Genomic DNA, 15,134 nt, shown 5'->3' on the forward strand with positions numbered 1-15,134 from the left:
CTTTAAGTAAAATTTCTTTTTTTTTTTTAGGTTTATTCAATAATCTATACAAATTTTTAAGTTGCCTTCTTGATAAAATAATTTTATTATTTTTGAATACATCTTTCAGTTTTTATCTACTATTTGTTTTAATTGTTATTAACAAATGAAATATCAATGTGTATATTATACCTTTTGTTGTGACTCACTGCCCAAATATAGACATTGTTAACCTTTTTACTACCAACCTGGCACATTATTTACCCATAGTCATTGTATTAAGTCATTTAGGTACATTTGGTTTTGCATCTTATAATAAACATAACTTTATCATTAGTTTATTTTTTCCACGTGTAGTAGATTTATTTAATACAGAAAAGAGAGAGTCATACATAAATCATACAGGGCGGTACTCTACATCTGTATGATATTTTGGCAATAAGAGGGCTCGGATGACAACTGAAACAGACTTATTTTTCTGGGAGACTAATTTTAGGACAATATGATTTGAAATGTAATTGCTTTATTTTGTAAGAAACTTTGATAAGTGTATGTTTTTGTTTTAATTTGTACTGACTTTCAATAAGGTTTTTGATAATATGCTCCACAAGATATTTATAGTATGTTTGATGTGTATAAAATTAGTGGTTTATCAAACAAATGTTTCAAAAATTGGTTTAGATTATAAAGAACAAAGAGTGGTGATAAACAGTTATTTTCTCCAGATGTGTGAATGTTATCATTGGAGTCCCTGTATTGGAACACTCATTGTTCATTATTTGTCAGTGAGTTGGAGAGTTCTTTGGCAAGTAGTATTTCTAAATTTGTTTATAATACTAAGAGCTGATTCAAAGATGATTCACTCTTTTATTCAGCACTCTTCATTTTATAAGTGAATTTCATATTTTTGTAAGCTAGGCAGTTTCTGATTTATTAATATAGTACATGTAGTTTAATATATAACATTTAAGGACAACATGGGGCTTTTGGCCCATCAAGGCTATCATATCTACTAAACTAAACTTAAAAAAGCAAAGAAACTCCTCAAAACCAGCCCTTAATTATAAGTTAAATATTCATAAAGCCTTCCCATGAATTGCACCCACCACATCTGAAGACAACCTATTCCAAAGACCAACCATTCTGTTAGGAAAGCAAAACTATCTTAGCTGAAGATAAAACTTGCCCTGTCAAAATATTTGTGTCTAGTTTTGCCTACTATTTTAACCATTGAATATGAAAAAAGGTTATGTATTAACACTATCAATTCACTTATCAACTTTAAAGATGTTAATCAGATCCATTTTAAGTAAGCTTTTTTTTTCAATTTGAAAATTTGATGTTAGAATGCAAAACTTTGGTAAAAGTAATCTCCTTCCTAACTACATAAGTGCATTCAACCTTCTGATGACTTATTTGGTTTTATACCATTTATTACCAGTGGGCTTCACATACTGCATAATGTTGATTAATTCTGTGTTTTTGTTTAGAACAACATTCAGAATAAGAGCTTACCAAAATTAAGTGAAATCACTTATTTTATGAGGAAAATATGTTAATGACCATAACAGTAGTTAGCGGATTAGTTGCAATATTGATGCTAATTTTATATCAATTTCTTTATGAATCATATGGTGTTAGGGATTTTGTATCCAACAGAGTAATGGACTCACAAGCAATTTGTGTTTAAAGAGCTGATGGTTTCAAATGGATTCCATCAAGTGAATTTTAAACGTTACATTTTCAGTGATGAGATTCTGATTTTAGGAAATTTATGTTATTTTATATCAGTCTAGGAAATTAAGAGTTTTATTTCCTTTATTTGGTTGTATAGGTAGTTTTGAGCAATGCACATACCCATGTAATTGCTACTAATAGCTAATCGATTATATCATTTAAATCATCCAGCACTAGTCAGAAATGAAATTATTTTGTTAAAAATAAAATAGAACTTTGACTAAAGTTCAACATGATAACCCAACCACAAAGTGAGGTCAAAGCTTTACTAGAGATGATGAAACAATTAAATGAGAGTCAAGAAGAAAGAGACAGCAAATTAGAGAAAAATTAGGAGAATGGGACAGAAAACAAAAGGAAGATCAAGAAGAAAGAGTCTGAAAATTAAAAGATCAGGAACAAAGAAACCTGAAATTAGAAGAAGACAGAAAGTGAAAAGAGGGTAAAGAGGTGAGAGATTGGTACGAAAAGAGTTAAAAGAAAGAGACATGATATTTAAGGAAGAATTAAGAACAAAAATCTGATTGATGAAGCTATTGGAGATGTACAGTTAAATTACAAAAACAAAATTGAAGAAGTACAGAAAGATTATAACAGCAAGATCAGTGAGGTATAAAAAGAATGTCACTGACAGAATAATACATTTGGAAAAAAAGAATTGATAAATGTAAAGATCAAACCAGGCACATCTCTCTTTGCAGCTAATCCCAAGTTTCAACCTTAAATGGCATTTACTATTCAATATGGAATAGGAGAACCTATTTGGTGTATATCTGTTTCTGCTACTGCTGTGCTGTCTGTTACTGTACGACTTACCTGGACTACTACAGCCATGTCATTACCAAACCCAATTTCAGAAATTAGCTGGCCAAATCAATGAAAGGTACCCCTGGGAGGCATAGTTTGAAATAATTTTCAAACTGAATGGTGAACAAGCTATTCATCTTGCTACTTAATTAAGAGGACCAGTTTTAACAACATTGAATAATCTTTTACAGGGATTGAGGAAATTAACTTTGCTTGAGGAATTTCATCTTTTTAGTTGGGATTCCCGATCGGCAATGCATGGTTCATCTGTATTCCTTTAATTATGACCAATGAGAGTGAACATATAGCATGGATTAAAATAAAAAAAGCAATTTATGAGGAAATGCAACTTTACACAAGGAATGTAATCTTACTGATAGCTTTCCCTCCAGTGAATGTAATTTTATTTCATTATTTCTATTCCTGCTTCTAGCTGAAAGCTGTAACATCTATTAAGCACTGATATCCTTATATACCAACAGGTTCAAAGTGACACACCAGAAGGAAGTATCCAGAATAGAGTAAAGATGAATGAAGAAATCTTAGTCAAACTTGTGGAAGATTAGGAAAGACTTGCCGAACTATACTACTGAGATATTCCATATGAAAGGATTGGTTTGATGGGACAGACCAATATATACGTGCCTCAATAGATGAGGATATGAAAATCAGGTAGAAGCAAAGTAGAAGTATATCTTTAAAAGAAGCTTTTTAGTTGGAATGACAAAGGAACAAAGACATCTAAAACAAAATCAGCTTAATGACTTTCATAACATCGTGTAAAGCAAAAATTGCATAGACTTAGAATAAATGAAATTTTTAAAAAGAATTCTTCATTAAAATGAGAAGATAGAAAATGCATGGTGTGCCTGCATGACACAGCCTAACTGTTTATGCACTACAGTTATCACTTAGTGTCATAAGTTATTTAAGAATAACATTTAAAGACAAAGCTTACAAGTGTAAGTATGTGAAAGATATAAATTTATCATTTTTTAGATGTTTGCCTTGGATACGTGAAAGTGTGAATTTCTCTACATTTGACTTTTTATAAGTCTACATAGTGATCTAAAAATAGTTGTATGAAACTTTTTTGTGTATAAAGTATTGCAAAAAATGTCTTCAAATAAAGATCTGTATGTACATATGATATATGTATTAGCAATATGATAAAAGACAGGAAAACACCCAAGTGTATAGTTATATTTGGATATATTTAATCTGCAGTGTAAATCAAATATACCTGCATTATTCAACTATTTGCATTCATGAAATAAATCACTAAATAGCATAATTTAACATCAGAAATTTTTTTTAGTTGTGTCAAAACAAATTAAAGAAATTATTTAGCTTGAAGAAATATGAAACCTGGTGTTCCGTAATCAAAAATATATATTTTTTACCAATATAGCTAGTTGGTGAGATCGCAGAAGTATGTTTTTGTAATTAGTTACTCATTATATAAAGCAAATATATTTATTTATTTTTCCAGAAATAAATTTTTGTAACAAATTCATTTAATTAGTTCTGAAAAAATAGTATATGTATATGGTGTTTAAATACATTCATGTATTATATAAAGAATAAGTAAATACTTTCTGAAGATGTTATATGGACTTTGGTTTGTGTACACTTAATTCTAAGGATCAAAACAAGTTATCATTCTTCTCCTGGTACATGTACTCTATTCATTCAACATGGTGGGGTGATGTGGTGTGTCATGAGTGACCTCACTCCTAAAGATAAAGAAAAACGTGGTAATATTCCATTGGTGGTCAAAGGAGAACTTTATGTGTACTGTATACACTACTTACAGTATATATATATATATGCTTATATACAGAAATTAGATTAGTATTAGATCTAATCTGTAATTGAAAACAATAAGAAGATAAGAATTGAAGTTAAAAAAGTTACAGTGTGGTTTTAGGTTTTCACATAATGGACTTTTGAATCATTCTTTAAAATATCCAAGGTTATGCAAATGCATGAGCTCATTCATAACAGTGTACATGTACACATTGCGATATATTTAAATGGGGTGGGTCTATGAGATAAACACTAGTAGTGCTAGTGAGAATGGTAAGTTCAGAGCATATTTATATAGATCATGCAAAGCTAATGAAGGCCTTTTCTCTTGGAATCAGAGTGGTGTGTTAGGTTAATTATAAAGTATACAGTTGTAGGTTAAATTTTTGAATGTACTTTAATTGACAACTTACAAGCAAGCATAAATAGTCTTTATTTAAGCACATTGACATTTACTAATGCTCTGTCTCATTCCTGGTAATTATAAATGTAAAAGAGCTTGCATCTGTTTTAATATGTGAAAAAATATGCAACTTTCTTTGATAAAGATCTATTGATTTACATGTATTTGTTGAGTATAATTAACTAGAGCAGTTAACTTTATTATTTTTAACTAATATCAAATAACTACTACAACTCTATGAAAAAATTGCATAGTTTTTCTTAGACTCTTGGGTGATTGTGGATTAAGGGATGTTTTACACTGATTATGTCTGGTTCTTTAACCACAAAGGAATGTTTATCATAAAGTTAATGTGTTAAATTTCTTTCCAGCATAACCGCCTCACTGTCTGAACATTGATCTCTTAAACTTTAGCTCCTGTTGTTTGTCACTACTCTTACAAGTAAGCTTTTCTTATCAGAATCTATGATAGGTTAAAATTCTTCAGATGCAGAAATATTACCAGAAAAATGGAAAAGTGGTTTATGTCAGTGTAAATGATAAATGGTTTTTAGAATTGCCTATTCTTAAAATATATTTTGACTTGAAATTAAGAATGTCAATAGCAGAGTGACATTTAAACAAAATTAGTGTGTGCAAGATGTTAGTAAAGAAGATTTCAAGATAAAATTAAATATGTGTAACTTAGTTTTAAGCAAAATTGTGTTCTTGAGACAATTTGTTTTAATATTGGTAAAAGTTTTACTTAATGACAAGTGCCTTAACAGAAACACTAGTTATTTGAAATTATTGTTATTATTGCAATTCACATTACAACTTCATATAGTCAGCTTTAACTAACATTTGAAACCTTTTATTAATTCTTACATTTATAGTTCTGGGATCCTTTGAATTTTGGTTGTTTCAGTGATAAATGTGACTTGCAAAACTGTCAGATAGTGCTATGTAATATTGATGATTGATTTGTATTCATTTTAGTAAATTTTTACTGCTAGCAATAAGAGAGCTTTGTACCATACAGTTTATTATAGAAAACACGTAGCTTTTATCTGTGTCACCTGTTACCAATAATTTCTGATTAAAGCAAGTTACCTATGTAGATCAGAACTAGAAATATAGTAATATGTACAAGTGACAAAAATTATAACCTTTCCAATAAATCAAATATATTAAGGTGCATAAATATAGCATTTCAAGATAGTTTCTGAAGTTTTTTATGGATTTTTTTAATGGCCATTTATTAAATATTTGTCCAACTTACCAATTAATCCATGTTGTTCTGTAATACCGTAACATTCTAAATAGAGATATATGTACTAGAGTTAAATGCTGTTAGTAAACTTTAGTAATTTACTAATTATGTCCCTGTCAGTATCATTTATGTAAGTAAGAAAGAGTAAAGCACTGACCCCTGAGATTAATCCACTAGTAATATGGGTCCAGTTTGACTGGACTTCATTAGTGGGAACCTTTTTCTTTTTCCCGTCCAACCACCCTACAGTCCAATTAACTAGTGTTTCTACAACTCATACCTGTGTGATTTTCGTAGCTAATGTTTTGTTTAGAACCTTATCAAAACTTTCTTGAAAACCTAAGTATACAAAATCCACATTCTTTCCTTCATCGAGATAACACGTAACATCCGTCTTTGAAAAACAAATAACACATCAGTAAAGCAACATTTTCTTTTGATGAATCTATGTTGGATTTCATTTACGATATCTTATTTCACTACATGCAGTGTTATTAGTAGTAGTATCCATGACCTCACTACACAATTTCTCGTTCACCCTTTCTGCCTGGCCAAGTGACCTATAAAAGTTGTCACTTAAAAACTTTCTACTCTTGAAACCCCTCATAGTAACCCATATAGATTCAACCTCTTGACTGACATTTATTTGTATTTACTCCCAAAAGTTGTAATTTATCCTTTATATAAAGAAGCACTAATTAAGTCCAAGTATGTCTATTGTCTAAAACCCTTTAATTTAAATGTAAATTGAAGCATTATGATATACAAAATATAGGTACTTTTGTTTGGTATTTAATGCTATAATATAAAATATTTTTTCTATCAGTAAATAACTAATGTTTCAGATAGACTCTCAGCTGCCACCATGATCCACTTTAGTTCAAAAGATCTTATAACAGGCAAGAAATAGATCTGAAATGTTATTTTTATATACCTTTAGTCTGAAATCTGTAAGGGAATGATTAAGAAAAACATAAAAAAAAATCTTCTGTATACTATAATTTTTATCATGAGTGTTAGGCTTATTAATTCCAATGGGCTTTTGCCATTTAGCACTGTAACAATGTGTAATACATTTCTAGATTAGAATTTGATGTAGTAAGAGAACATAGGCTGTTTACATTCAGTGTAATGAAGTAAAAGACTTGTTAGAACCTGTACGCTTAAATCATCTTATGTGTGTATATGTGTACATGTGACAGTGTTAACTATTTTTTTTTATTGTACTGCAAGATATAATTTGAAAAAGTGTGGAGATGTTTGACATTTTATATAGGTTAAAAGAAGTTGAGGCATAAAAAAATAGGCTGATTATTGTTTTTATGTAATTTTATAAATGAAGTATTAGCATAAAATCTCGCATATAAAAGTTATATATTTCCATGTAAACTCGTCATTTGTTAAGTTGAACATACATATAAAGGTTGTTTTGTTTTGGCTTCTACTTTCAGGTATATTTGATTTCTTAACTTCGGTGTGACACTTGCAGACAGACCTGAGAACCTCACAATGACTACTTACATAAAAAGAAACCACTGGGCTATCATAAGTTTATGTCTTCTGCTACTTTGTACTGTAGTATCTGGAGCTCATGTATCAGTTCCTCTCAATGTGTATGCTGATTTGAGTCTTTCTACTGAGGTGCAAGAAGGAAATAAAGTCCAGCCAAATAATGATGTCTCCTCTTCAACTGATAATCTTCATTTAAATAGTGTACTGTCAGCAACTGATGAAGTTCAAAAGTGGCATGCAAAAAAGAAAGCCAATGTTTTATTAGACCTCTGGACTCGTATTTCAAGTCATTTTGATGTGAAAGAGGTTAGAAAATAATTAAATAATTAAATTAAGAGGTTAGAAAATAATATAACTGTTTTCATTGTATTTTACTAGTGAGAGTCATTCATGTGATACATATTTTTGACTACAATTTAGTTTAGTGTCAATAATAATAATAATATTTAAAATTGGCTTGCAACTATGTATCCTGCAAATTTTCCCAGATTCTAGCACAAGAAATGTATTAAAGCCTTTACGTATAGTTCTTCTGTGAGCAATAGAGAGCAGAAACCTCTTGAAAAAAATAAGAACAATCAAATACAAGTTTTAAAAAAGACATTCAATGTATGTCTTGACCAATAATAATGAAAAAAAATATTTCTGGTAAGTAACAGTTTATAAGCTAAACTAACTATGTTTATTTCTGGTCTCAGTTTATGAATGATTAGGTACTGTTTTATACAGAGGCTGTGTTCATCATTTGTCCTTGCTAGGGTCTTAAAATAATTTGAATGAATGTCTACATCACACTCACTTAGGGTATGCTCCAATACACTTGATGTATTTGGTATTTTAAATTGGTGTTCTTCCACTCAGGTCAGTAGTTTTGTTGTTGTAGATTATTTTCTTGGGGTTACTTCACATTTAAAGTTATCATCACAATTATACACTAATATAACTAACAATGAAACTTTATGGTTCTTGCTGGTATTCAACAAGAAATTAGTACTTTTTTGTTTAACATTTAAATATTCAAAAAATGGAGGAACATGATTTGGGTTTAGAAAATAGTTAAATTATCATCTCCACACCTGATAAAATAATGTGTCAAAAGACTGGCAATTAGCCAACCATTGTTTTTCATGGAAACAAAGAAAACATAGGAGTTAATCTAAATAAGTATATTGGGAACCATCCAAGTTGTACTTGTTTAATTTGGTATTTTAATAAATTTTACACCAGTAATGTGGAATGTAAAACAGTAAATGGCATTTATTATATTAAGAATCAACTCTGGAAAATACAAATGACATTTTAAGAACAAATTTCTGATGGATAATTTTTTTATGTGAATATACAAATCACAATGTTTTAGTGACACTGGTAGTAAATGGCATATTATGTGCAATGTTTTCAGAAATGAAAGCTCAACAAATGTTAAATACTGTAACAGAAATAAAACTTAGAAGTGAACAATAATAGTGTTGCTTAAGTGTTTATTTAACTTTGTTTCCCCAGCTATATAGACTGTAACATAATGACTTATTGAAAATGGTGTTATTGATAGTTTTGCTCTTGAACAGTTCAAAGTCTGTGTTTTCAGTTATCATTGAGGAAACTAGCATGTGGGTTTGTATACCTCCATACAAAATATGTTTAATAATCTGTCATGTATTATACATTTTATAAGCTAAAAAGTATATGTTATTAATTTTTTTGTAATGAAAATGTTATTTGAAGGCTAGGAAAGAAATCTGTGCTAATACTTGTAAAAATTAATATACAATTTTTTTCATGTTCTTTAGATAATAGCTGGGTTAAAAGCTGGGAAACACTCACCTGTTACATGTTTTGCATGTAAATTTGGAGTATCTCTAGTTCAACATATAGTAGAGAAAGAAAAGAATGAGGAGGATGTAGCATCTCTTGTGAAAATTATATGTAATTTCTTCAAAATTGAATCAGCTCGAGTCTGCCAAGGAGTTACCCGGGTGTTTCAAGTAATGTCTTCATGTAAACTTTTAGGCTTTACCTTTTGTTGTACAATACACAGTTTCTTTTTTTTTTCTAGAACTATAGAAAATTATATTAATCCTTTCACTCCCGGGTATTCTTTACTGTGCATGACACAAGGTTTTAGTGTATTACATTCAAAATGTTATTAAATTACTTTTTGTTATATCAATTAGTATAGCATAAAATCTTAGCTAATAATCCATATTTTGATAGTATATAAGATTTAAGTTCTTAGTTTTATAAGACAATATTTAAAAAATTTCCTGAATTTCCACATGTGACACATGACACATCTTATCTAGGTATCTTCTAATCTATATTTGATCCACCAACCCCCAAGAAACTAAGAAATTAAAAAGAAAATACTCACTATAAATTCATCATTGCTCAGACAAACCATAATTTTTATAGCCTTCACTTTTGTTTGGTTACAGAGCTGTCAAATAGAAAATCAGACCCCCCCTCCTGCCACACCCACCTGTCACATGCTCTCTTTCAGGATCTGTTAATAGTTCTTTCTTATGTGTTACGATGTATTACCTATAACCAATAGAAAGTTAAGGTTTTCATCTATGAAATGACATATTGTATAATGTTGTGTTCTGAACACAGAATAGTCAATTTCACATCTAATTCAACTTTGGTTCCCAAGGGCTAGCTTGGATGCCTTTGTAACGGCTCTTTTTCGCATGGTTAGAAAGCCAGAAAAATTTTGATTGTTAGAGGAGATTGTGCTTTTTGCATGTTATTAGTATGTTCTTTGGTGTATTATTTAATTAAATAAAAATTATTTAATGCACTATTACCATTAGTTAAAAAAAAAGTAGGGTTAAGTTTCATCAATAGTTTAGAGCAAAATAAAAGTATATTTGGGTAACTGCTTTATTTCTTGTTTTTTATGTTTATTCTTTATTTATTATTATAAAAGTAACTCAACTGTAAAGATAAAGATTTCTTTAAGTTAGTTAAGGTAAAATAAACATTGATGATAATATAATAAAAATATTTCAGGAGCACACATGCGAGCAGCTCAAAGTAGCTCATGGGTAATGTAATTCGATAGCGTAACGTGAGCTGCACATTTCCCAAGTGATTTACAACTTATAATGGTACGAATAGTAGTTAGACACAGTTCAAAGGGTAATCAAAAGGGCAATAAAACAATAAAATTTAATTATAAATAGATGTATACTGTTACGAATTTAAAGCTACTTAGGATAAACGAAGCAGTTTCCTGCTACATTTGAAGTCATTCTAGAAAGAAAAGGAAGGAAGGTAATTTAGGTTTATTTTGATTACAAGGTTGGTCGAATTGATTGATTCAAATTTTTAGATAGGGTAGAAAAAATAACAGATAAAACATAAAGTTTTACTGAAACCACATTTGAAATGTATTTAGGAGGTTTTAGAGACTACAAAAATGAAATTTGAGGTTTTTTGAGATGAAGAAAAGTATTTCTAATCTTAACATGAAAATCAATTCATGGACTATTCAAAACAAATACTCAATATATTCAAGGACAAATCTTTTTTTTAGTTTATTAAAAGTACTTCACTAAATAATATGATTTTTTGTATGTGAATGACTTATAATATTTACTGAAAGATTGCCAAATAATTTGTAGATATACACACTATATCAAAAGTTAATAGCATCAAATCTATAAAGACTATACGAGTACAAGAAGGTATGTGGTTGGTCAAATTGACTGCACCCACGTGGAGAGAGTTAAAGAGGATAATTGTATGACAAAATGTTTTTTATATTTATAAAAGTTTTAGTCACAAAACTTCAGAGATATATCACATTAGATAAAAGTATGAAGTAAATAGTACAAGCAAATTGTGTTTTGTTATTAATTGAAGCAGTTTTAAATGTAATATTAAACAGCATGCAACAGTAAGTTGTAATATGTTTATGGCTAACTTATTTCACGTCATTATTTTGCCTTCTTTCCTGTGATCTCTAGTAATCCATCAAAAACACTGCTAAATTGAAAACTGAGTACTTGGTGTACTGTTTCCGTTGTTTTCTAGTTAATATATATTCTATATGCTTATGGTTTAAAAGTTGAAAGTCTTGTTTATATTCTCTAATGCTTGAGTTGCTCTCATGAAAAGTGACTTTTAAGTTAAGTAAAACTGTACATGTAAAAGAAATGCATTACTACTAAGTTTCAAAAGTTACATCTATGTTTTGACAAATACTGTTCCTCTTTGATACTGTAACAACTAAAGGGGATAAAAATGAATTTATCTAATAAGAAATATGGATGTTAAGGCACACGAGATGAACATAAAAAATTAGTGTTATAATTATAATGTCTTTATTGGGATTTTTCAGGCATTGTCAGGTGATATGGATTTTAATTCTCTCCATCTCTTCTAGTGTTTGTCATAGTTTAAGTGAAAACAGTAAATGGAGATTACTACAGTGTATACAGTATTTAAAGGAATATCTATTAATCTATAAATAAGTTATGTAGACTCATTTTAATATTGTTTCTTTCACTTTATCTTAGAGCTAGCTAGATTTTAATTCTGCAATGAATGCTTAATTGTAATGTAAATTGTTTACTTTTTTGTAAAAGTGTATATATTTCTAGTTACTGCATAATTTGCATTTGTACAAACTTCTGTGTTTTCCTAAATGTATATAAACATTAAATAAATTAACTGTCATTAATTGTATAGTATATGGGAATGTTCAATTTTAATTACAGACTAGTGCACCAATAACACGAGTATTCCATTTCAGTTAAACTAACTTTAACATTACTCAGATTCACTAAATTCTGAAATTTCTGTTTATCAGTTATTTTTTTAAGTTGTTTGATTTCAGATATATTTGTCTATCTATCTCTATCTCTCTCTATATGTGTGTGTGTTATATATATATATATATAAATATATACATACTTCTTTTTTTATTTAAAGGGGGAAGTTCTCTACGTGTTTGAGCGACTAGTGCTCAGCCCTCAAGAAGTGTGTGGACTAATTCTAGGTGATACATGTTCTCCTGTTTACAATCCATACCATAACTGGACTGTTCCATTGACTCCTTTTCCTAAACCTCCTGTTAAGCCAGTTCCACCACCAAAAGTATGTACTTGTGTACAGACTTCTAATATATATCTATATATATATTATTTTTTTTCTCATAACCTTAGAAATAGGATAGTCACATGTAAATAATTTTGGAATTGATGTTTTTTATGAAAAGCAGATTATGGTACAAAAATGTACATTTCTGATCTCTTTCTGAATTACTTGTATAGTTATGTATTGAAATATTATAAATTAGTGATGTAAATTAATTGATATAAACTCAGATGCTTATAAAATGTTTTTTGTTGTCAGGTACAAGTTAATATTTTATTTATTTCAGTCAGAAATAAATTTAAAACTTTCATCACCTTACTCTTAATGGAAACCAGGATAATGTACTTATGCTCGTAAGGATAAAGTGAAATGTAAATTACCAAGTAAAACAACTAAGAAGAAATTCATAGAACTGGTTTAGCTAAAACTAAAACAGATAACAGAATCAATGTACTAAACTATGAAGAAACTTTTATAAACTGAAAACCACATATTTTTTATTTTCATCTTTTGTGTATTTTCGTAATTTTATTGTAATGTTCTGTTTTGTAGAAAAATTTTATCATTTTTGGTTAAGTGATTTTCAGGTTTTTTTTTTACTTGTTATGGATAAACCAGTTTTATTTTTTGTGCTTGAATCAGGTGTAGATTTATCACATGTCTTAAATGTTCTAACAGAAGAAATTATATTTTTGGAAATTAACTGGTATAAGAGTTGGTTAAAACAAAAGGTTCAGTGAATGTGATCTGAATTTTATCTGAGGATAAAATTTCTGAAAAAAAGAATTTATTAGTATTGTTAAGTTTTGTGTATGTTTATGCTATTATAATTTGTACTAAAAGAGATGACATATTGGCTAATACAATATTGATGCTATAACTTCACAAAAATACATTTATGCTGTATTAGGGAAGAACATTAAATAAAGTAACTGTTATTAATTTTATAATAGATGGGAATGTTGAATTTTAATTTCAGACTGGTGCACCAACAACACGAGTACTCCATTTATCAGACACACACTTTGATCCATACTATAAGGAAGGCAACAATGCAGAGTGTGGAGAACCATTGTGTTGCCGAATTACTGATGGACCTGCGCTTGATCCAAGTAAAGCAGCAGGAAAGTGGGGAGATTACCGTAGTTGTGACACACCCTTACGAACTTTAGAACATATGCTGAAACATATTAGAGACAATCACAAGGTACTGTGATTAATTTATGCCCAAATGTTCTTTAAACACTAAGGTCCAAAATCTGTGAATTTTGTTGTTGTTGGGAGGAAATAAGTCATTATGGATAATTCTATAAACTCTACCTGTGTGAGGTATTTTAATATCAAGTATTGAACATCTTAGAAAATGACTGTAGGTGGATGAAATTTTTTTTACACAGTCCAAAAAAAAAGTCGATTTTGTAAACTTTGGATTTAATGAACTGCACAATTTAGGTACTGTGGGTGAAGGAAGAAGTATGTGACATATAGAATAAGGATTAGTTGTAAACAAATACATATATTTATATATTTAAAAATAGGAAAAATCAATCATCTTCAGTATGTACTATTTAAATATAATGGCCCAGCATGGCCAGGTGGTTAGGGAGCTCGACTCGCAATCTGCAGGTCATGGATTCGAATCCCTGTCACACCAAACATGCTCGCCCTCTCAGCTATTGGGGCATTATAATGTGACAGTCAATCCCACTATTCATTGGTAAAAGAGTAGTCCAAGAGTTGGCGGTTGGTGGTGATGACTAGCTGCCTTCCTTCTAGTCTTACACTACTAAATTAGGGACAGCTAGTGCAGATGGCCCTTGTGTAACTTTGCATAAAATCCATAACAAACAAACAAACAATTTAAATATAAACAAAACAGAAGATACGACAAGTTCTGAAAAACAATTATTACCTACATTTGCATAAAAATACCAATTCCATCTGTATGTCTTTTTGGTGTCTTGACGTTGAAAGCTATTGTGAGGAACTGGCTGCAACAATTTCAGTGAAATTGGGTAAAAGAACTCTGGTGGACCCTTCCAGCAATCAAGTTTAAATGGATAATCATATGGCTGTATGGTTGGAGTTTGGCAGCCATTTGAATTTTTATTTCCTTAGTGCCATGAATGAGACCTTTACTAAACCAGGAGATTGGTAACAAAATCATTGAAGTTATGAGAAAGTGACACTTAATAGTATTTTTTAAATGTGTTAGGTTTATGTAATTTTGTTTCTGATGTTAAATCTTGGGATTTACTGATAGAGTTGAATTTGTCAAGGCTACTAGTAGGCAATGGTTTAGAAACATTTTAAGGCACTTACATAGGCTGGCTTACATTACATGTACAAAAAATGAAACACTATAAATAAGATCATCACATGCCCATGTATATAAATGATAATATAATTTTTGGAAAACAAATACACAATATACAAGTTGCCAGATTAAGCTTAAAAAGCAGAAAAAGCAAAACCAAAAAAAAAAATTGTTTTATATTGTTTACAAATGTTAATCTAGTTCCATTTCTTCAG

General features: G+C 29.6%; 1 protein-coding gene across 6 annotated transcripts in view; it reads left to right on the plus strand.

The window, feature by feature from the left end:
• LOC106478068 (sphingomyelin phosphodiesterase-like) overlaps positions 1-15,134 on the plus strand; it is a 32,760-nt gene that overhangs the window by 3,131 nt on the left and 14,495 nt on the right. The window contains exons 2-7 of one of the 6 annotated variants that reach the window (XM_013938578.2): positions 3,006-3,195; positions 5,107-5,177; positions 7,439-7,805; positions 9,290-9,484; positions 12,438-12,602; positions 13,582-13,809. In XM_013938578.2, coding sequence (XP_013794032.2) covers positions 7,497-7,805; positions 9,290-9,484; positions 12,438-12,602; positions 13,582-13,809 — 897 coding nt within the window. In that variant the 5' untranslated portion in view covers positions 3,006-3,195; positions 5,107-5,177; positions 7,439-7,496. Of the gene's footprint in view, positions 1-3,005; positions 3,196-3,363; positions 3,486-4,473; positions 4,606-4,634; positions 4,675-4,733; positions 4,810-5,106; positions 5,178-7,438; positions 7,806-9,289; positions 9,485-12,437; positions 12,603-13,581; positions 13,810-15,134 lie in introns of those variants that run through there. The other 5 variants (XM_022381583.1, XM_022381581.1, XM_022381582.1 and 2 more) reach the window with 5 other exon arrangements.

This window comes from Limulus polyphemus, unplaced genomic scaffold (genome assembly GCF_000517525.1).
Source record: "Limulus polyphemus unplaced genomic scaffold, Limulus_polyphemus-2.1.2 Scaffold177, whole genome shotgun sequence".
In the NCBI taxonomy this organism is placed as follows: Eukaryota; Metazoa; Arthropoda; class Merostomata; order Xiphosura; family Limulidae; genus Limulus; species Limulus polyphemus.